The sequence below is a fragment of the Orcinus orca genome, chromosome 1, assembly GCF_937001465.1.
Source record: "Orcinus orca chromosome 1, mOrcOrc1.1, whole genome shotgun sequence".
Lineage (NCBI taxonomy): Eukaryota > Metazoa > Chordata > Mammalia > Artiodactyla > Delphinidae > Orcinus > Orcinus orca.
In genome coordinates this window covers 194,688,779-194,713,008 of record NC_064559.1, presented here as the reverse complement: position 1 = coordinate 194,713,008, position 24,230 = coordinate 194,688,779, and the positions used below count along the sequence as shown (strand labels likewise).

Here is a 24,230-nt window from a genome sequence, read left to right as displayed (position 1 = left end):
AGGATAAAATTGCCAAATTAGGAAAGACTATGAGAGAACATCAATCAGTGCAGTGCTATTTGGAATAAATACTAGAATTTAGTCTAATTCTCAGTCTGATATCCACGATACATACTGGAATAGACAAATTTTGCATGAATTTGATCACTCACATAGGCAGTTATAGTTGGAAAACAATATTCCTTGCAAGGATTACGAATAAAATAATGTTTTAGGACACAATTGAATTTGAAATAGGTAATGTTTTGAATAGATTTTTGAGTTTTATTGAAATCTTACATGAACAAGAAATTGGAAATACAATCACATCAAAGAACAAATTGTCACGGCTTTGACGTTTAAGCCAAACAAATTTTGTAGGGCAGATTTCAAAAAGGTGTGAAGTTATAACAATTTAAAAACACAGTTGACCTACTTCTAGGAATGCAAAACATACAATCATAGGTTATTTTCAATACAAGAAAACTTAAATTTGTTTGCTTTAATTTCTTAAAACTACTAAGACAAAGCACTAGCTTGTATTTTTATTTACAGCATACTCCATACTGCTAGGTAATCTATCCCAAATCCAAAAAATGAAGCTGTCCAAAACCAAAGGTTCTGCAAAATCATGATTTAACAGTGTGCTCAGCTTGTTTTGAAGCTAAAATGAAGCCTGAAAGGATAAAAGCATTGTAACTCCCAGAATAAGGGAACTCTGCAAGCCCAATAATGTCCAAGAGCATTTATGAAAAGAGGAAAAAATAAAAAGACTTGAGTATATACACAATAGTGATTTCTTCAGCCCAATACAAATGGCAGCAAATTGCTACTTAAAGATGAAACAGATAAGCCAATTTTTTTTTTGAAGGATGTAGGTCTAGAGCCAATCGTATCTTGCCAGTATCATTTTCAAGCCCTCACTTGTCTATTTCCACTGTTGCCCATAAGTATCCTGATAAAATTCCTGGTTGTCATTATTGTAACCATAGTTACCAGAATAGTCACCACCTTGCTGAAGCGGCTGTTGAGCGATGGGCTGGGAACCCCAGTTCTGTTGGTTGTTGGTCTGACGGCGCTTGGAATCAGGTTGGTTGTACCCATCTGCCTTTCTCTTGCCTCCTACATTGCCCCCACGGTTGCCCCGAGATCCACGGGAACCACGGCCTCTCTGCTGTTGTGCAGGACCCCCTCTGCCACCCCTAGAGCCTCTTGGTGGTCCCAAAGGTGCCCCCCTTTGTGAATAGCCAGCTCTACCTCTTGGAGGTGGTGCTCCCCGCCCCCTTGGTGGTGGTGGAGCACCTCGCCCTCCCCTTCCTCCTCCTCTTCCTCTTACTGCATAGCCATCATCATAGCCGTAGTAGGGATCTTCATAGCCTCCACGATAGTCATGATAATCATAACCATAGTAATCATCATAGTAATCTTCATAGCCATAGTAATCTGGAGGGTAGCCATATCCACCTCTCCCCCCACCACGACCCCGACCTCTAATTGGAGGTGGCATACGAGGAGGAGGGTGATAGTAATAATCTTCATACCTAGCAATGGAGGGAAGGGAGAAAAGAAAAAACAAATTAGTTTGCTTCAAGACTCTTCCTGACTTTTTAAATTACCTGATCTCTGTTACCAAGTTATTCTCTGTTCAAAGATGTATTTACTAAAATGTAGACTCACGCAGTGCTTCTGGAGGCCTGTCTAGCAGCTTGGCGCTCTTTCCTTTTCTTGTCTGGTGGCTTGGCTAAGACTATTTCAATTTCTTCCCCTTCTATTTCTTTGCCATTCATTTCATCCATGGCCTATACAAAATTAGGAAATAAATTTACTTTACACATAACAGTACTTTAAACATAACAAACATATCTGTGCCATTAACACACTTGATAAGCAATTTACTTCACAACTATTTTAATTTGCAAAATGAATATACCCACCAAGTTAAAAAAAATACACAAAGAAAGTACTTGTTCCCCTCAATCTTACTTTCTTATGTGTAAATTATGTTGAGAACAAAACTGATGTCCTACCATTATATTTAAAAAGATAGGGCTTCCCTGGTGGCACAGTGGTTGAGAGTCCACCTGCCGATGCAGGGGACACGGGTTCGTGCTCCGGTCTGGGAAGATCCCACATGCCGTGGAGCGGCTGGGCCCGTAAGCCATGGCCGCTGAGCCTGTGCGTCCGGAGCCTGCGCTCCGCAACAGGAGAGGCCACAACAGTAAGAGGCCCACATACCGCAAAAAAAAACCGATAAAAGATTGGGGATTCCCTGGTGGCACAGTGGTTAATAATCCGCCTGCCAATGCAGGGGACACGGGTTCGAGCCCTGGTCAGGGAAGATCCCACATGCCGCGGAGCAACTAAGCCCGGGCGCCACAACTACTGAGCCTGCACTCTAGAGCCCGCGGGCCACAACTACTGAAGCCTGTGTGCCACAACTACTGAAGCCCACGCGCCTAGAGCCTGTGCTCCGCAACAAGAGAAGCCACTGCAATGAGAAGCCTGTGCACCACAACGAAGAGTAGCCCCCACTCTCAGCAACCAGAGAAAACCCGCATGCAGTGAAGACCCAATGCAGCCAAAAATTAAATAAACGAATAAATAAATAAAAATAAATAAAAATAAAAAAAGATAAAAGATTGCCAGAGAGCTGCCTGTTGCTGCTACTTAAATCCAAAAACTTAATTCTAAATAACTTCCAAGCTTAGCCAAACCAAAGCAGCAAATTCACAACTGGAAAAACTGCCAGTAGTAACAAACTTTTCAGAATTCAAATTTTTAAACATGTGGCATTCAACATGTAAGTCTTAAACTGTTGATCTATAAAAATTTTAAGGATTTGAAACATAAATGAGGTTATCAGTGAAATTCAATAAGATACTGACCAAAAAAAGCCTAGGTCCCCCCCACAATGCTTAACATGGAACACACTTTGCCTGAATAAAAAGCACAAGCCTAGCAAAGGCCTGAACTAATGAAGATTCAAGTACTCACCTGGAAAGCAGTAATCAAAAGTATTCTAGGCTCTAGTTTTTTATTTATGTAGTTCCACCTAATAGGCTCTGCCATAGGGTTCAGGGTTCAGGTAACTCAGTAACAAAGTATCACCTCCTCACCACAGCTTTTCTGTTCCCTATACAACCTTTTCCTCTCTGGATATACATAATAAAATGCTTTATCCATAAAGAATATTTAGTGCTTTACAAGTATCTAGACAAAGATTAAATCAGTATCTTCCTCTAACTAGTTTTTCCCCTTCACCACCTTAGCTTTTGGCTGCTTCAACTAAAGCAACTAAATGAGTCTATAAAAGCTTCCTGGTATAAACAAAAGAATGGAGCATCTGTCTACTCTCCCCTCTGGCCATCCTGATTTCCAGTTACTGAGCTAGAAATCTTGTAATTTCAGAGACTTCTTTGGCAAACCACCCTTGAAAATTATTTTAAATTACGAACAACCAGTTATTTAATACCAACTGATTCAAAAGGAGTATTTAGAAGGTATACATGTATTAGTTATCTGTCCTTCGTACCACTGGCAATTCAGAAGCCACACATTAAATTCTGTATTAAGCTGTGAATTTTATAAGCAATATTGTCTCACTAATTAGCTTCCATCAAAAAGCAAACCAATAAATTCTAACTAGTCAAAGATTCTACAAGGCACATTTTAAAGCAGTACCCTGAGCAGGAAACAAAAACTGCTCATATTAGAGGTGGCATCACTTTAACCGACAGAACATGTAGAAAAAGAACCAGGCCTGAGTCATCAAGGATTTCGGATCTATCTCCCCAATTACATAAAAAAGCTTTTATTTTGTCTTGTCACCCCCCCTCCCCTCCACCCCTCCCCCGCCTTCCACCAAAAAGGAGAGAGGAACAAGAGGAAGAAGAAACCTGAAATTTCACCCACTAAGGATGGTACTGATCCATTATCATCAGAAAGCAGCAGAGTATTCGGGTTATATGTTCTAGACACCTTATGAAAAGACTTGTTTCACACTTTCCAATACTATCATCAACAAATAAATTAACTATTCCATGCAAGAAATATTTCTAACAACTACTGAAACTGGCAAAACACAGTCAATACTATGAGGATTCTAAAATGACTAAAGAAAGGCAAAACTATGAAGAACTAACCATTCCCTCAGAGCACAGCTACTGAATTAAATGTGTTGTACTAGGTATAAAGCCATGTACACTGCTCAGTTCCATTCACAGGTCCACAAACCAAGGTAAACAAAGTAGTTACGATACACTCATTACCATTTTAGTATTTATACCGGCTAATTACTATTCCTTGTAACATTTTCAAGGTATCATGCTATCAAACCTTAGGCTTATAAAAATAACAGAGAGATTAAAAATAACTTGCCTGAGATCACAAACCCAGTTAGTAATAATTAGGCTTTGAAATATGGAGTCTTACCTGTTATACTACTACCACTTCACAGAGATTATTAAAAGAAAGTTCCAGAGTTCGGTAAAAGCTGAAAACAATTTTATTTGCTTTTAAAGTACTTTATGTGTTTAGCAAGTTTCAACAAAATTCAAGTATCAAAAAACAAAATTAAAAATTTTCTACCTTAACAGCTGCTCCTCTGTCTTCGAAATGAACAAATGCATAATCTTTCAACTTCTTCACTCTTTCAAGTTTTCCGAATTCAGAAAACGACTTTTCCAGTATTTCTTCTGTCACTGTAGTAGCCAAGTTTCTCACAAATAAAACTTTCACCTAATATAACAAATATACAAATTGGCATTGGCTACTTAATTTTAGCTGAAGTCCTATATTAAAGTATTTCTTCTTATCTTCATGGCATAGGCTTTTCTTCTCTAAAACATTAAGTATTAAAAGTGCTGTGATCTGGTAACTGACTATACTGCTGAACTGAATAAATAAGCATTTTCAGAACTCTAATGGAAAACTGATGAATTCATAAAAGTGCTAACAAAAGATCAAGATAAAAAAATTAATTACATGGGACTGAGCAAACTGATGAGCAATGATTATAATTTCTGTGACTTTCTGTTTGAATAAAAAAAAAAAATCCCACAAGGACTCAGAGGCAGAAAATATACAAATCAATTTTCACTGCAAAGTAAAGGAGCTGTTACAGTGGAGGATTCCTGGACTGAATGTCAATATTATGACATAGTATGAGTGTGTTTCGTGTTTGGTGATTGCAATCATTGCTGCCTTTGTTGTGGTCATCCATTTACAATGCTTGGTGTCAGTTTATTTATCTCTTGTAAAAATAAAATACAGTGTGTGTGTGTAAAAAAAAAAAAAGTATATTGTAACTTGGATGCTAATGATACTGTGCTACTGTATTTCTGTACACTATTTTTAGTAAGATAAATGGTATACAGATTAATGCTAAAAAAAGTATACAAAACTGTTCAAAAATATGGTATTGTAAATCTACTAAAATGTTAAGATTATAAAGAAAATAAATGGCAATTTATGGAAGTGTTAAAAAAAAAAGTGCTGTGATACAGACGTGAAGAACAGACTTGTGGTTGCCAAGGGCTGGGGACGGGGGGGCAGGGCGGGGGGAGGGATGGACTGGGAGTTTGGGGTCGGTGGATGCAAACTATTATATTTAGAATGGATAAACAAGGTCCTACTGTATAGCACAGGGAACTATATTCAATATCCTGTGATAAACCATAATACAAAAGAATATTCAAAAAATTGTATATATGTGTATAACCGAGTCACTCTGCTGTACAGCAGACTGGCAAAACATTGTAAATCAACTATACTTCAATTAAAGAAAAAAGTGCTATGATAGAAAGTATGAAAAGTACCAAGAAAATGATTCTGTTAGTTACCAATTTATATAAATTATCAGTTCCTTCTCCTGCCATGTCGTTAAAAGTAACTAATACTGTGAACAGGACCTTCAAGGAACCAAAATATATTTATTACTACGTTAATTTACAAATTTAATATGGTCCCTAAGACCCCCTAAAACAACAAATTTTTGTTTTTACCCCCCAGAACTGGATGTGTTGATTCTAAAGTTCATATGAAAAAATAAACAAGCAGGAAGAGCCAGGAAAAAAATAAGAACAAAATTTAGAGACTAGCCCTACTAGACATGACAAACTCTATCAATTCAATGCTTAAATCATTTAATCAGTGTAGTGTTAATCTGAATAAAGATGAAAATTGGATCCATACCTCACACTATACACCAGGATAAAGTCCAAATAGATAAAAAATTTTAAAGGGGGGGGATGTTGAAAGCATTAGAAGAAAATAAAGGCAATTCCTTTATGTAACACTGACCTTGGAGAAGGCTTTGTGACTTAAAATCTATAAACTACGAAGGACTGAAAAATTCCACTACTGAAAAGAAATGACTTCTACACAGTAGAAAAATACCATAAGCAAAGTCAAAAAACAACTTATATCACAGAGTTAATCTCTTTCATATCAGATCTCCAGAAAATAAGAAAAAGATCAACAGAAAAACAAAATGAATGGAAAGATAGGCAAAATTCATGAATACATGGTTCATACAAAGAAACACAAATGGTCCTTAAATGTATAAAAAATGTAAACTCACGCATGCATAGTAAAGAGAAGCAAATCATAACAGCTTTGAGGTACCATTTGTTATGAGATTTGGCAAAACCCAGAAGTTTGGTCCTATCCTCTTTTGACAAGGATGAGGAACATCAGCCTGTTGTATTCTGCTGGTGGGGAGCAGAATACAAGTACACCTCCTACAGAGAATATGGTCAGTATCTTAATAATTACAGATGCATTTACCCTTTGGCCCACAATTCTACCCTCAAGAATCTATCCTACAGACATATTTGCACTTGAATTAACTGAAACAATATAAGCTTACTCACTGGAGTACTATAATAACAAAAGATTAGAAACATCCAATGCCCAGCTGGTTGAATATACTATGGTATATGGTACATCTACAAAATGGAAAATTGTGTAGTCAAAAAATTAAGAAGAGCTCTAAGAGCTACTTTGAAAAAAATGCGAGGATACACTGTTGCTAAGATTTTTTTCCCCATTTTTATACCTCCAAATACGGATCCAATTTACAGTCAATGTGACAGATAAGCACTTGTCATAGTTTAATTGGCAGCATTTTATAATTTCTTAGTGGTACATAAAATAACGGTATATTTCCTTAGAGCTGAAATATATGAGATGAGATGAAATATGACAGTGAATAAAGCAAACACAGATCATTAATACAGCTACCAGTAACCATTTGTGTAAAAAGTAGGGAAGGAAAGAATATATACTAATATTTGCCTGTGTTTGTCCAAGGAAGCACTAAAAGGACAAACCAGAGACCATTAACACTGGATGTCTACAAGGGACAAGGAGGACATGGTAGATGGGGCTAGAGGTGGAAGTAGGACTTCCTACTTAGGATTTAGGATGAATTTCTATGTATAATTTTGATTTGTGAACTAAGGAAATACATTACTCATTCAAAAAAAAAAAAAAAATTAACACACCTACCGAACAAAGTCGCCTCAGATAAACGGCTATCTGAGTAAAAAGGATTTTGGGAGAAGACACTAATTCAAGGGAGGAAAGTTTTCCACCTCTATCATTACACCCTTTGTCTTTCTCAATGTTGTCATACTGAAGTCTGATTTCTACATTAGACAGGCCTCCAATTGGTTTATTTACCTTTTTTTTTAAAACTTAACATGGACCTTTTATTCTTTTCTGAGATGAAACCAAAGCATCCTATATAAAAATTACTAGTTGAAACTGTGTTTAAAACATTCAGTAGGAAAAAGGTCCCTTTAAGAAAGATATATTTATGTACACCTGAAACTAACATAACACTGTAAATCAAACTATAATCCAATATTAAAATTAAAAAAAAAGAAAGATACATTTAGGCTCTTTGGTTCTGGTTGATTATAAAAATGACCCAACTTGGCAAAAAAATCTTCAATGAATGATAACACTGATACAGTGAATCAACAGCAGAAGCTTTACACTATTGGGTATACTCCCCCTTGCCCAACCCTGGAACAGAAAACAATAAAGGAGCATTATTCAATCAAGTTTATTCAAATCGGTATTGTTCAAGTTTATAGAGGCTTCCTTTTCATTCTGAAACTTGTTTTTGATCCAGGAAGAATAGTTACTAGAATAAAATCATGAGGTTTTTCTAATCTTATAAAAAGATTTAAGATGAATTTCAATCTGAAAGGTTACCAGAGGTATGTGAAAAGGGGTCGAATAAGCAAATTACTAGCTACACTTTAGATATTCTGGGGGATGTTATTCCCCTCTCAATCTGTAAGTTATTTTTAAAATGTTTTTATACGAAATGCAATACAGGCTACAGTTTCCACAAGGTAGATTCAAAGTTGTAAGAGATCTTGTAAAGAGATTTATCCAACTCCAATAAAATAGATAACATCCAAATTCAGTAAGTTTGCTCAAAGTCACAATTGTGACTTTGTGAAGAAACAAGTGGAATTAAAATCAAGCTAGTAATAAATAAAAATAAAAAATCAGGGCTCTTTAGATTCCCAGTTCCTTTCCTTGACACCTATCTACTCACAGAATATGAGAAAAAGAGTGAGTGACACATCTGAGTCTCTCCAGTTCATTCTCAATGAATCTTCCTTGCTTAATCCAAAAATGCTTTTGCTTACAAAAACTTTTACCATGCTAGTATAAACCAGGGCTCTCCTCCAAACTAATCAAGAGTGAGGACTGTCTCCTCAGAATCTGGAATAAAAAGCTTGAGGAAAAGACTTCTCAGTCCAGAATAATCCAACCACTCATTTATCACCATCCATAGAGTTGCTGCCTCCGAAAAGGAAAGAGACATACACCAAAATACTCGAAAACTCACTAAAAGCAGCAGAGATGCAACTTCAGATGTGTCCCTTCAACCCCAGGAGTCTCCCAGAGGAAAGTCTAAGAACCAGAACCCTTGGAACCATCCTTTACCAGGCAGAGATCCTGGCAACGCAAGTACAGGACTTAGGAGGAAAGTGAGGGCCCGCTACAGGACTTGTCATCCATATTTTGCCACTACGGTATAACAGCAAACGTGATAACCCTTTGCCCGTCTTCATGGAGACAATACTCTAAGGGAGCTTGATCATTAAAAAAGAAAAGCTTTAAAAAAAGAAAAACGGGGCTTCCCTGGTGGCGCAGTGTTTGAGAGTCCGCCTGCCGATGCAGGGGACACGGGTTCGTGCCCCGGTCCGGGAAGATCCCACATGCTGCGGAGCGGCTGGGCCCGTGAGCCATGGCCGCTGAGCCTGCGCGTCCGGAGGCTGTGCTCCGCAACGGGAGAGGCCACAACAACACAACAATGAGAGGCCCGCGTACCGCAAAAAAAAAAAAAGAAGAAAAAAGAGAAGAAAAGCTTTAAAAAAAGAAACATGGGGCTTCCCTGGTAGCGCAGTGGTTGAGAATCTGCCTGCTAATGCGAGGGACACGGGTTCGAGCCCTGGTCTGGGAGGATCCCACGTGCCGCAGAGCAACTAGGCCCGTGAGCCACAACTACTGAGCCTGTGCGTCTGGAGTCTGTGCTCCACAACAAGAGAGGCTGCGATAGTGAGAGACCCGTGCACCGCGATGAAGAGTGGCCCCCGCTTGCCACAACTGGAGAAAGCCCTCGCACAGAAATGAACACCTAACACAGCCATAAATAAATAAATAATAAATTAAAAAAATTAAAAATGAAGGCAGTTTAAAAAGAAAAAGGAAAGTAAACTATAAATCTCAATAAAATATAATTCATGGCCATGTAATAAAAGTCACAGTATGGTCAATGAAGATTATAACTCATAATCACCAGAACATTACTTCTCTCTTTATTCAGTAAGACCTTGTCTTTTTTCTTTTCTTAACTTTTTTACCTTTGTATCTCTCATAGTGCCTAGCACTAAACACTTAATTGAAGGGATTTCATTTCAGTTCCTTTTACACATTTAATCTGCAGAAAAAGGAATGGTTAATGGAAATTGCTGGATACCAAGACAGACTGTTAAATTTGGTGTCTAAATAGTTAAGATCAAGGGCTACAATTTGTATTTACTGTAAAATTTGAAATATTCGAGCATTATTCTGAGTACAAAATTTAAATGACAACCGCACCCCCAACCCAAGCAATTGCATTTACCTTAGCCATGACTTCTGGATCTGGTTCTTCCACAGGGTCAGCCCATTCAACCGTAACTACATTTCCCCATACTTTTACTTTTCCACTCATCAGCCGGCGTCTGGCTTGTGCTGCTGACTTGTGATCCTCATACTCAAGGAAGCAGAACCCCCGATTCTTCTTTTTGTCATCGGGTTGATGATAGAGAATAACGTCCACCAAACCCTCTGTTAAACCAACAGCCAGATATATAAGCCAAAAGCATCCACCACACATTTAGCGATTAGGCAGACCTAAATCCACTTGCCGAAGAGCAAAACATAACTGAAGAAGCCTCAAAATGATTTGCTAATTACCTAGTAGACAATTAAATCAGCGTTATTAGATATGGAGCTAGGGATAGTATTTTATGTTCCCTTTTAATTTTAGGGATCCTGAAGGTACAGCCATAAACAAGTCCAACTACTGTATTCTGACATACAAGAATGTTTTAGAGTGTTTGACATAACGTGAGCTTAAAATTTATGAAAATACTACCAAGGAACTTAAAAACAAAATTATAATATAAATCCAAGAGAACATTCAACAACTAATCATGACCAAAAATCATCCTTGAATCTAACTTTTTAAAAGTTACTATTTTTACCAAGAATAAAAGTAATTGCTTAAAACCAGTGTACCTCTGGTCTTAGTCCTGTACCCTCATCTTTCCATATATGTTCTTTCTAGGTGGTCCCTACTTTTAAATACCATCCATATCCTTAAGAGTGCTTAGATTTTACTCCCAGCAGCAAGATCCAGAATGTGATTTGGATGTGGGAGAGCTGAAGTGAAGGACCAGAGATGAGGCAGTCATAAAACTAGGAGGTTACAGCACTGGATGGTTCATCCACATAGATGTTAAAAGTACTAACAGTAAGTCAATTTCGGGCAGAAGAGAAAGACTGTGAACCAGAAAAAATCTTCAATTAATGCAAGACTGAAACCAGAAGAGCAACAGGTGACAGTTTGAAGGAGGGAGAAAGGATTGTTTATCTGTAGTATATGTCTGGATGACAAAAATGTTAAAGAAATAATGGTTTTTATATGGGATGGAGAAGTAATCGTCTAAAAGTGTTTTTTTAAATGCAGCTAGCATTAGTGGATCTCCATTAGCATTTAAAACAATGAAATGGAATAGGAAATGTAAGACTAAATCATATGCAGTAAGCGAAAATATAATTTTGTTAAATTTTGTTTCAGTTATATATAAGTGTATATAAATCTGTGATATAAAATGTTCTTTTCAATCACTTCCATGAATTTAAAATTGGAAATTTGGAAAAATCTGATCTAGACAACGTAAGAGGAAGAAGGAGGATTAAGAACTCTCATCCCCTTAGCCCTAAAGCACATTGAATGTCAAGGGGGAAAAAAGCCTTCCTTCACTTGAGCTATAGGGCAAAGACTGTGTCAAAAGCTAGGGTTCAATTAAGGCAAAGTAAAGAGGACATTCCAAGAAATTGAGGCTACGAGGGAAGCTGCTTAGTCCAAACCACTAAAAAGAAGGAGGCAATTTAGACACTGAATAGACATGTGAATTCTTAGATTAAGATACACCTCGTTTTTTTGCACCTATAAATAGTACCACAGATTTCCCAAAACTAATTTCTAAATACATTTTTGTTTTACCTGTGACTTTACTGAATTCTTCCAGAATGTTTTCTTTAGTCTTATTCTTCGGAATTGATCCAACAAAAAGCCTGTTGTTTGCCACAGAAATGCACACTCCAAGGTGTTTACCAGGGCGAATTTCATAGCTGTCACACTGAAAGGAAGAAAAGAACCAGACACCCCACAACCACCCCAAACTCAGAACAACTGATCTCAAGCTAAAAGACTGAACAATTTAAGGTCAAATACTCCCTGCCTCATGAACTCACGGAGTTCCCTCATGCTTGCCGTAACATAAAATGTGTATTTTTAAACCTGTTACAGCCTCTCGTTTTAGTTTTAACCTTCACTGCTATTCATTTTATCTTTAAAAAGATCTGATCTCATATTTCAGTATTATCTATCTGAAGATTTTCTCCCAGAGAATTTCAGAAAAAATACCTGAGACTGATCATTCATCTGCCCTTGGAGATGAAATCAGATATAGATAAGCCACAGGCAAAATAACAATATATAAAGAATACCAGCTATGTTTAATCAATGTAAAGAAATTTAGAAGAATTTCACATTTTACATAAAACATAGAATTCCAACATCTGAAACTACATGTCGAACACAACACTTATAAAATTATATGAAATGACAGGAATAAAAAATGTTTCATTTAAATGGCTATGGTGATGATTTCCTTGATAAACTTTAGCTTTTTAATGGCTTAACATTACTTACCTATTAGTTTACTAAAAGATATGTAATTTTTTAAAAAAATCATCCATATGTTGTCAGAAACAAGGAAATAAAGCTTTGAAACTTCTCGGTACTGAATAAACAAACTGGAAGGAAAAGTCCGTAATAAAAACGAAAATCTGGGTCAAGCTACAAGTAAAACTAATTTTGAGGCAACTAATAAAACCAAAAGCCTTGGTGAAAGAGGTTACTATTCTAGAAGAACTAGAACTAGACTAAGTGAGGCCTTTAGCTGTCTGGCAAAAGAATATGCCAAGGAACAACGATATTGCTATTTTGGGTTACTGAGAGGGTTGTATCTTAACAGAATAGGAGTAAAGATATACTTAATTGGCCTAACTGTTAATACTACTACTACTACTCCTCTGGAATAAGTACAAAGGGTAAAAGGCCCTACACAAAGGAAATTACTAGATTGGTTATAAAACAGTAGAAAAAGAGAGAAAGATTAAAGACAGAGAGAACTGGAGGGCTTGGAAACAAAGAGATAGGAAAGAACAAGAATATACTTAGAAAATAAACTGTATGATTAGGCTATGACAAAAACAAAAGAGATTCATAGCCATTTCCTGAATTGTGTCCTAAAAGTCACTGTTGCCCAGTTATGTTCCCGAGAACCCATCCCAGACTTCATCACACTTTAAGAATCCTACCCTAAAGTTTAACAGCAAGAACTGACATTTTTGTCTAAGATCAAAAGAGAGACCTGCAGAAGCCAAATATTCAATGAAACTTTAGATACTAATCACTCTAATAAATAACTTCTTAGAATTACGGGAGACTTTCTCTAACACCTTATTTCTTGGGTACTTTCATTTCTTTTTTACTTTTATAATCAGAAAAAAATAGCCAACGGTCACATACCAACTCAGTCAATATAAAAACTTTCAAAGCAAAAACTAAAGAAAGTGAAACAATGTTAACTGCAAATGTTTTTAATTGAGGTATTTCTCTCAAATGACTTGCTAGACAGTGGGCATTTGCTTATCACATACCAGTTTAACAGCTTCCTGTGCAGCTTCCTTTCCACAGAAGGTGATAAATGCATACCCTCTGTTCTGACCAGACAGTGGATCCATCATAAGACGTAGATCCCAAATGGGACCAGCCTTTTCAAAAAGGGGCACCAACTCATCCTCATATAAATCTCTTGGTATTTTACCTACAAAGACCTGAAATAAAACCTCTGTGTTAGAATCCCAATGTAAGCATTTGATTTTAGAGCCACAAAGCCCAGTTGCCTTTTTTTTAAGGGGTGGGGACAGAAAGATGGTTAAGGAAAAATGGGGACAATTTGAATCTTGCAAAGCTAACCTTAGTTTTTATTATAATGACTTTCAAGGCATCAACAAAGAACAATATTCTATATTGAAAAATGGAAAATGATTAATAAAAGTGTGCAAAATTTGTAGTAACTCTAAATTCTGAATTTTTATAATTTGTTTTTTTCTCACAAAAAACAGAAAGGCATGTATAAATCTTCATGGAAATACCTCTGCATTTTTATAAAAACAATAATTGAACAAAAAGATTGATGAGGTCTTCCTCATATTTTCTCCTCAACTCCAAATTCTTTACTACTTAGAACTCCAGTGCTGGTACTTCCCTGTTGGTCCAGTGGTTAAGACTCGGCCCTTCCAATGCAGGGGGCGCGGGTTCAATCCCTGGTCAGGGAACTAAGATCCCACATGCTGTGTGGCTTAAAAAAAAAAAAACTCCAGTGCTTCAATCTATCCCTTTCTCTATCAGGATATTACATTTTAAGTAAGTATGAAAAAAATTTTCAACACTTGAAGATTTTGTGTGCTTAGTTAGAATTAAATAGTAAGTAGGATTAAGTTATATAAGAATGATAAATTAGAATCAAACAATCAGAAACCCTCTCAGTATTTAATATCAGACTACAATTTTCTTCAAATTTCCACCATGTCAGCAACATTGAAAATAATCTTTTATGTTAAAACATTTGCAATCCACACACAAAGTCTTAAAGAGTATATTAGTGTTTGCATGAGACGAATTTTTTAGTGAAACTCATCTACATCAGCATTTCATATTCTGAAATGACCTGATTAATGAAGTAATAATAACAGCAATCCAAAAGATGCCAATATTATTACTGGAGATTAAGTTTCTGGTATTAAGCTCTACTACAGTTGTGCTATCTTAAGACAATCCTTTTCAAAATAATCAGATTCACCTTCACTGCTATCTGGTAAAACTTGAGGTCTTCTTCTAAATCTCTAGCACAATTCTCACACGACAGCTATTCTCATTTGTCTACTTCCTTAAAGTCTCCAATCCCCGTTCACTAAACCTCATTCTAAGGAGATCACCTGAAAAGCCATTGGTTTCCTAACATTCTTTCCTCTCAGTCTTAAAAACCTTTCTCAACATCTATTTTCACTTCTTTCCTTTATACCTCAGAAATTTACCTCCTTTCCAAAAAAAGGTTAGCTCCTTAACCCTAATAAATAAGCCCATTTCTTCTCACTACCTTCTTCTGGAAATAATCGCAAATCTTCATCTCTTCAACTGTCCTATTTTGCTCAGTGCATTCTCTCCTTCCCAGTGGTTCCTCCGTCTTCAAACATGCCAAATCTCCCATAACAAAACAAAATACAAACAAAAAAACCCTTTTTTAGCCTGTATCTTTCCTTTCACTTTTAAATGCTTTGAACACATGGCCCATATCTGTTTTATTTCACTCATGCAGTTATTCTTTTCAACACATCTACTGTATGCTTAGTACTGTGCAGCTACGAGAAGTATAAATAAGACATCAGGCATCATCTGAGTGACATCCCTACAGAACCATCTTTCTAATAAAAGCTCACTCTGAAAAGTACTTGCATCTACGCTCTCTTTAACTCTCTAAAAATTGGCTGCTTCTTCTATCACTAAACTGTATGCCCTAACGTCACTAATGGACTTCTAAGGACCAAATTCAGAAGTCTTTCCTTCCTCAGTCTCATCATCCTTGCCTTCTCAACAAGCATTAACACTGGTGATGTTATCTTCTGAAAATTCTCTTCCCTTAAGCTTTCAGAATCCTCCACTAACCTGGTCTTAATCTTTAACTACTCCTCTATCCTTTCCATGGTGATATGTCTATCCATCTAATAATAATCTGCATGTTTCCCAAAGTTATGGCCCTATTTCCCATAATTCACTGTATTTTCTTCACTCATAAGGATCATATCCATTCCCAAAGGCTACAACTCTACAGTCATCTCCCAATACATCCCATACATCCTGAGACCTAATTCTATATCTCCAACTACCTATTAAACATTTCCTCTGATAGTCCTGATTTTACCCCAAATCATCAGTAAGTTCAGCAACGCCAATTTCTGGTTTTCGATTATAAATGTATGTATAGATAAGAATGACTATGTATCAGAATATTAAAAGTTGTTATCAATGCATGAAAAAAAACTACTCTAATTTTATTCTCCTTATTATATTTTCTAAATATTTTACAATAAAGGTATAATATATTTATAACAAACGTTTCCTTTATCCGAAAATCAAAATGACTAAAACCCACCCTTGTCAGTTGGCTCCTCTGATTTTCCCCACATTTCTCTTGGGAGAACGTAATTTCTGCTCTCCCCCTCCACCCCAAGATGACTGAGGAAATAATACTCTCATAAAAACCTCAGATATTTTTAATCCCTCCCATCCCCATCCATATCCAATTTATTTTTTAAATATAAGCTGAAGTTGCTCCAATGTATAATGCTACCCTATACAGATAACTGGCTCCCTTCCTATTCAGAGAACTTGTCCAGACCTTTCACGAGACATGGACTCATAAGCCATGCATTTTTCTACATTCTAGAGATAAGAGTGAACACCAGACAGGTCTAGGCATTAATGAAGCTTATATTCTACTGACAAGAAAAATTTTTAAAGATAAACAATATGATTCCAGGAGATGTTAAAGGCTAAGTAAAATAAAAGCAAAGGGACTTCCCTGGTGGTGCAGTGGTTAAGAATCTGCCTGCCAATGCAGGGGACATGGGCTCGAGCCCTGGTCCGGGAAGATCCCACATGCCACAGAGCAACTAAGCCCGTGCACCACAACTACTGAGCCCGCATGCCACAACTATTGAAGCCCACGCGCCTTGGGCCCACGCTCCACTACAAGAGAAGCCACCGCAATGAGAAGCCTGCACACCGCAATGAAGAATAGCCCCCACCCGCCAAAACTAGAGAAAGCCCACACACAGCAATGAAGACCCAACGCAGCCAAAAATAAATAAAATAAATTTATTTTTAAAAAATTAAAAAAATAAAAGCAAAGAAAAGGGGGACTTCCCTGATGGCCCAGTGGCTAAGACTCCATATTCCCAATGCAGGGGGCCCGGGTTCAATCCCTGGTCAGGGAACTAGATCTCACATGCATGTAGCAACTAAGAGTTTGCATGCCACAACTAAAAGATCCCACGTGCCGCAACTAAAAAAAAAAAAAAAGTCCTGCGAGCCCCAACTAAGACCTGGCGCAGCCAAATAAACAAATAAATATTTTTTTAAAAAAGCAAAGAAAAGGGATAAAGGAAGAAGAGGCTGTATTTTAATAGAAGGGCCTCCCTGAAAAGGTGAATTTGAACTGAGACCTAAGAGAGAAAATTAAGTAAAAATCTGAGGAAAGAGCACTCCAAGGTGGTGGAACAAGTACAAAAAGATGGGGAGTACAACTGACATTATCTGAAGAACAACAAATAGGTCAGTGATTAAAATAAAAGATCTGGGACTTCCCTGGTGGCGCACTGGGTAAGACTCTGCGCTCCCAATGCAGGGGGTCCAGGTTTGACCCCTGGTCAGGGAACTAGATCCCACATGCATGCCACAACTAAGAGTTTGCATGCCACACCTAAGGAGCCCACCAGCTGCAACTAAGACCTGGTGCAACCAAATAAATATTTATTTTTAAAAATTAAAATAAAATGTCCACACAGGAGACAGTGATGGGCAAGAGAGAACAGGAGCCAGATTAAGTTAAACCATGGTTAGACGTTTGAGTTTTATTTCTTACGAAGACAGAGGATTTGAGCAGACAAATAACTAGGTATTACTTATGTTCTAAAAGGAATATTCTGGGGCCTCCCTGGTGGCGCAGTGGTTAAGAACTCGCCTGCTAATGCAGGGGACATGGGTTCGAGCCCTGGTCAGGGAAGATCCCACATGCCGAGGAGCAACAAAGCCTGTGCACCACAACTACTGAGCCTGCGCTCTAGAGCCCACGAGCCACAACTACTGAAGCCCGCACACCTAGAGCCCGTGCTCCACAGCAAGAGAAGCCACCGCAATGAGAAGCCCACGCACTGCAACGAAGAGTAGCCCCCGTTCGCCACAACCAGAGAAAAGCCCACGCACAGCAACCAAGACCCAACGCAGCCAAAAATAAAATTAATTAATTTTAAAAAAAGAAAAAGAAAGAAAAGGAATATTCTGGCAGCTGGATAGAAAGTGGACTGTATGGAAAAACAGGCTGACCAGTCAGCTTAATACGGCAAGGGATGATGGTGGCTTGGTGTAGTAGGGTGATAGCTTAAAGGTAGGGAGAATTTGAGAAACAGTGAGTTTTTAGTTATGTGGGATTCAAATCTACATTTTATTTACCTTGAGCAAGTTTCTCAATCAGCGAGTCTCAAGATCCTTATCTGGGAATAACATCAGCAAGAGGGTTCAATTTCCATGTGAGCAGAGAGCCCACATCTTGATCCTCATTTTATTCCCAGCACTGAACACTGCCAGGGACACAACAGCTGCTCATCTTTGAATGAATATACAAATGAACATCTACCTCATACTATAACTTACGCACTAGATTCCATCCTTTCTTTCTTACTCAAGGACACTTGGTCCGGCAACAATTTTATCATCAATTTCTCCCTTTATACATGGATCATTCCTATCAGCACATAGTATGTTATAATTTCTCCCTTAAAATTTAAATTAAAATAAAAAATAGGGGCTTCCCTGGTGGCGCAGTGGTTGAGAGTCCGCCTGCCGATGCAGGGGACACGGGTTCGTGCCCCGGTCCGGGAAGTTCCCACATGCCGCGGAGTGGCTGGGCCTGTGAGCCATGGCCGCTGAGCCTATGCGTCCGGAGCCTGTGCTCCGCAACAGGAGAGGCCACAACAGTGAGAGGCCCGTGTACCGCAAAAAAAATAAATAAATAAAAAATAAAGAATATACCTTGATCATAACACCTTCTAGCTATTGCCCCGTTTCTCTGCTACCCTTTGTAGCAAAATTGCTCAAAAGAGCCATATATACTTGCTGCCTCAAATTTCTCATCTCCTTAGTCTCTTGAATCTTCTGCAAATCTGGCTTTTACCACCATTCCAGTCAAAGTCATTAATGCCATCAATGCTGTCACAATCAAATGTCAATTCTTAGTCTTCATCTTACTTGGGAAGTTTGATATAATTAACCATTCTTCCTTCTGTGAAAACTTTCTTCACTTGACTTCTGGGACACCCCACTCCTGGTTTTTCTTACCTCATTGGCTCTTTCTTCTCAGTCCCCTTTGCTAGTTCCTCCTTGTCTCCCCAAACTCTAAATGTTGAAGGACTGCAGGAATCAGATCTCAGACCTTTTCTCTAGCTACACACACTTCCTTGGTGACACACCCAAACTCACGGTTTTAAAATACCATCTAGAGACTTCCCTGGTGGTCCAGTGGTTAAGAATCCGCCTTCCAATGCAGGGGATGCAGGCTCGATCCCTGGTCAGGGAACTAAGATTCCACATGCCGCAGGGCAACTAAGCCCATGCTGCAACTACTGAGCCCGCACGCTCTAGAGCCTGTGTGCCACAACTAGAGAGCCTGCGTGCCAGAATTACAGAGCCCACACAGTCTGGCGCCTGCACGCCACAACTAGAGAGAAGCCTGCACGCCACAACTAAGACCCAAGGCAGCCAAAAATAAATAAATAAATAAATAAATAAATATATATATATATATTTAAAAACCCATCTAGTTGCTTATGCCTCCCACATTTATAATCTCCAGCCAGAATTCTCCTATGAACTCCATGATATAAGCAACTGCTCACTCAACAGCTCCATCTGGATGTCTAAGAGACATCTAACTCATAACATGTCCAGAACTGAACTACTATCTTTCAATCCCGCTAATTTGCTCTTCTCTATAGCCTTCCGCATTTCAACAAATGGCAATTCCATCCTTCCAGCCGCTCAGGTCATGAGTCTTAAAGTCATCTTTGGTTCCTTTCTCTCATATCTCCATATCCAACTCATCAATAAATCCTGTTAGATATGCTTTCAAATTATCCAGAATCTGACCACTTCTCACTAGCTTCAGCCATATCACCCTACAACATTATCAACTCTATAAATCAGCATTAACAGGGCACAGCACTTTAAAAAAAAAAAAAAAGCTACTGATAAAAGGTATCCTGAAACAAAAAATACACAAGAGTAATTGGTATTAATTCTGAAATGTATTTTTTGGTGTGGCTAGGTTCTCTGGCCACACTAGGCCTAGCCTGGTTTGAATATTTTTAAATTTGAGAATATCTGTATTTGAGTATTTTAAAACTGTTCTGGGAAGAAAATTTTGCTTTATATTGTTTCTATTAACATAACGCAGTTGTGCCTCATTATTACATCATCCACCATCCATATTTTCTCCCTACCCATTACAAATACAGGCAAAAGCAAAGAAAGTACATGCAGTGGCACTATGAAAATACAGTTGAGGGGCTTCCCTGGTGGCGCAGTGCTTAAGAATCCACCTCCTGATGCAGGAGACATGGGTTCGAGCCCTGGTCCAGGAAGATCCCACGTGCCGCGGAGCAACTAAGCCAGTGCGCCACAACTACTGAGCCTGCGCTCTAGATCCCGTGAGCCACAACTACTGAAGCCCGCGTGCCTAGAGCCCACGCTCCGCAACAAGAGAAGCCACCGCAATGAGAAGCCCACGCACCGCAACAAAGATTAGCCCCCGCTCACCCCAACTAGGGAAAGCCTGTGGGCAGCAACAAAGACCCAACGCAGCCAAAAATAAATTAAAAAAAAAAAATAGTTGAACACACCTAAGTGAGGAAGCTAAGTGTCAGATTATTATACTTCTTTCATAACACGTCTATATTTTTAGAACCATTCAGGTTTGCTTCATTAAGCATATCTAAAATGAAAAAAATCTGTATTTTCAGGAAAAGCAATTTAATGATTACCTTACAGAAAGAATTCGTAACAGCAAGCTCCTCATACTCTAAATTATCATTTGAATGTTAGAAGTCCAACTTATAGCTTTTCCATAAGAATACTGCTCTATTTTAAAAGAAACATCAGGGAATCCCCTGGTGGTCCAGTGGTTAGGACTCCATGCTTTTACTGCAGGGGGCATGGGTTTGATCCCTGGTTGGGGAACTAAGATCCCACATGCCCCGTGGCACGGCCAAGACAAAACAAAAAATTAAAATTAAAAATATAAATAAATAAAAGAAACATCCACAAACCTATGGTTAACTAAGTGCCCAATATTATAATCACTGAGGTCCATGAAGAAACATGCCAAAAATACTGATTTGTTTGAGAAATAGGAGATGGTCTCATTTCAAGATCAATTTAACTTAGGACATTAAAAGAACTTAAAAAGGCTGAAGATAAATAGTATTCAAAAACTAAGATCCCTCTTTTTAAAGTTTTTAAGCTCAAGTTTTAATTAACTAAAATGTAACATAAATGTTTTCCTTTTATTAACTTGTTGAGCCATTCTGGCTCCATATGAGCTGTTCAGAGTAACCACTCAATCATGTGCAGGTTAATCCTCCCCCTCCAGGACCAACAGAATCTAGTGAATACCCTAACAACAGTTCTTCCTTTACTCACTAGGCATTAAGGCTTTGAAAGTTTTGGCTGTCTATTATCTATCCACTCATTACTTCAACAGTAATAGAGGAAGCCCTCTGAGACTCTGGAAGGAATCAACAGAAGTAACCAGACAGCTAAACAGTGTCTTTTTTTTTTTTTTTGGGGGGGGGGGAGCTGCGTAGGGTCCTAGTTGTAGCACGCGGGGAGTCTCCGTTGAGGGGTATGGGATCTTTCGTTGCGGCGCGGGCTCTTTGTTGTGGCACACAGGCTCCAGGGTACGTGGACTCTGTAGTCTGCGGCACTCGTGCTCTGTAGCTGAGGGGTGCGGGCTTAGCTGTCCCACTGCATGTGGGATCTTAGTTCTCCAAAAAGGGATCGAACCCGCGTCCCCTGCATTGGAAGGCGGATTCTTTATAACTGGACCACAAGAGAAGTCCCTCAACAGTGTCTTTTGATTATCTACTAGGGTTGTTCCCTTATCCAGCTCCTATTCACTATTTTGCAAACACAGCAGCTTTTCTTTATATGTAATTCAAGTCAGATGCTACAAAGTCATATACTTACAGGTCTGTTAAATACACTGGTTCTTTAACACTTCAACTAGCTAATACACCAAAGAGTTAGATCCCAATCTACCATTTCCTTTGAATTCCTCCACAGATCATCAGTGCTATGCTCTTTAAACAAGAGTTTATTACATAGACATGATCTCCACAGAGATTACATTTGTCAATGGAAACAAATTAAAACAGTTTTACAATACCAGCTGAAGAATACAAAGATACTGTGACACATGGTAACTAGACTTATCATGGTAACCATTTTGAAACTACAGAAATATCAAATTACTGTGTTGTGCACCTGGAACTAACATAGTGTTGAAAGTCAACTGTACTTCAAAAACAAACTCATAGAAAAAGAGATTAATCTGTGGCTACCAGAGGCAGGGTTGAGGAGAGGATGAACTAGATGAAGGTAGTCAAAAGGTACAAAAGTACTAGGGGTACAATGTACAACATAATATAATTAGCACGGCTGTATGTTATATAAGAAAGTTGCTAAGAGAGTAAATCCTAAGACTTCTCATCACAAGGAAAAATCATTATTTTTTTCTATTTCTTTAATTTTATGAAATGATGGACACCCACTAAACTTAGTGTGGTCATCATTTCATGATGTATGTAAGTGAAACCATTATGCTGTACACCTTAAGTTTATATAGTGCTGTATGTCAAGTATTTCTCAATAAAACTGGAAGAAAAAGGAAAAAAAAGATACAAAGATACTATAACCAGACTAAGTCTGAGAGCCAAGGGGCACACACACAAAAAAACGCATTTCAAAACTGATACTTATCAAAAAAAAAAATTGATACTTAACATTCTTGTGTATTTCTCATCTCAAGGTCAATGCTTAGCAACTATGTCCATTAATGAGTACTCACTTATAGGGTTAATTTACAGTAGATTTTTATTTATTTATTTATGGCTGCATTGGGTCTTCGTTGCTGTGCTTGGGCTTTCTTTAGTTGTGGTGAGCAGGGGCTACTCTTCATTGCGGTGTGCGGGCTTATTGTGGTGGCTTCTCTTGTTGCGGAACACGGGCTCTAGGCACGCGGGCTTCCGTAGTTGTGGCTCTTGGGGTCTAGAGTTGCTCCACGGCATGTGGAATCTTCCCGGACCAGGGCTTGAACCTGTGTCCCCTGCACTAGCAGGCAGATTCTTAACCAATGAACCACCAGGGAAGCCCTTTACAGTAGATTTTATCCAAAGATAAAACCTCGTAGTCTTCTCATAGCTTAATTTTAATAATGTCAGTCTCATGTACTGACCCTAATTTCAACTTCCTCAGTCAAGAGCTAATAATAATTTGGGGAGACTTCCCTGGTGGTCCGGTAGTTAAGAATCCACCTTCCAATGCAGGGGACGTGGGTTAGATACCTGGTCGGGAAACTAAGATCTCACATGCTGTGGAGCAACTAAGCCCGCACGCCTCAACTAGAGAGCCCAAGTGCCGCAAACTACAGAGTCCACACACTCTGGAGCCCGCTCACCACAACTAGAGACAGAAAACCCACATGCCACAACTAGAGAGAAGCCCGCACACTGCAACGAAGAGCCCGAGTGCCACAACGAAGACCCGACGCAGCCAAAAATGAAAATAAATTAATAAAATAAAACATTAAAAGAGCTAATAATAATTTTTAGTAACTGTAATGAACCATAAAAGAACAAAAACCCAAACCTTAGAGCATCAATATGACACCAATTAAAACCAATTATGTACCAAACCTATCATCAACCCAGTATGTTAAAAAATTTAATTTTCAAAACATATAGGCCAAATCTCATGAAATCTAAACTTAAGGGAGAAATCCAAACTTTTACACTGCACTCTTATTGCAACAAACTGCTTGACAAGAGTGGCTTAGGCTGGTGATCTCATATAGGGATTTTTGCTGCAACCATATCTGCTGTAGGTAATGATATCTAACATAGAGAAAAACGCACCTTTCTGCTAAAGAGAGAGTGCAATATAAGAGAATGTATACATATTTTACAATTAGCATACTATTTGTTTCTAATTGGATACTCAAAAGTTTACTCTATTAAATTGTTCAAATACTTCCAGTGAAATCTTAAAGTACTAGCAAACTCTTTCTTTATCTACATAAAGCAAAGATAAAACAAGTTTCCATTAAAGAGCTCATTAATGAAACCAATCTAATAAAAAAAGTTTATTTCTATAATTATGAGATAGATACAACCAACTAATTTTACACCAGGCTATATTCGACATTGTGAAGAACAGAACCATATGATACAATTTTTACTCCTAAGGATTTTATAATTAGTCAAAGAAACAA

General features: G+C 38.1%; 1 protein-coding gene across 5 annotated transcripts in view; it reads right to left on the bottom strand.

Annotated features, from left to right (window-relative positions):
* Positions 1-241: 241 nt before the first annotated feature.
* Positions 242-24,230, bottom strand: part of HNRNPR (heterogeneous nuclear ribonucleoprotein R) — a 34,527-nt gene continuing 10,538 nt past the window's right edge. For 3 of the 5 annotated variants that reach the window (XM_012538997.3, XM_004285643.4, XM_033416330.2), the window contains 6 exons: positions 13,507-13,683; positions 11,783-11,918; positions 10,133-10,338; positions 4,567-4,716; positions 1,657-1,778; positions 242-1,520 (listed from right to left, as the gene is read on the bottom strand). In XM_012538997.3, the coding sequence (XP_012394451.1) occupies positions 908-1,520; positions 1,657-1,778; positions 4,567-4,716; positions 10,133-10,338; positions 11,783-11,918; positions 13,507-13,683 (1,404 nt within the window). In that variant the 3' untranslated portion in view covers positions 242-907. The remainder of the gene's footprint in view (positions 1,521-1,656; positions 1,779-4,566; positions 4,717-10,132; positions 10,339-11,782; positions 11,919-13,506; positions 13,684-24,230) is intronic. The other 2 variants (XM_033416334.2, XM_049696782.1) reach the window with 1 other exon arrangement.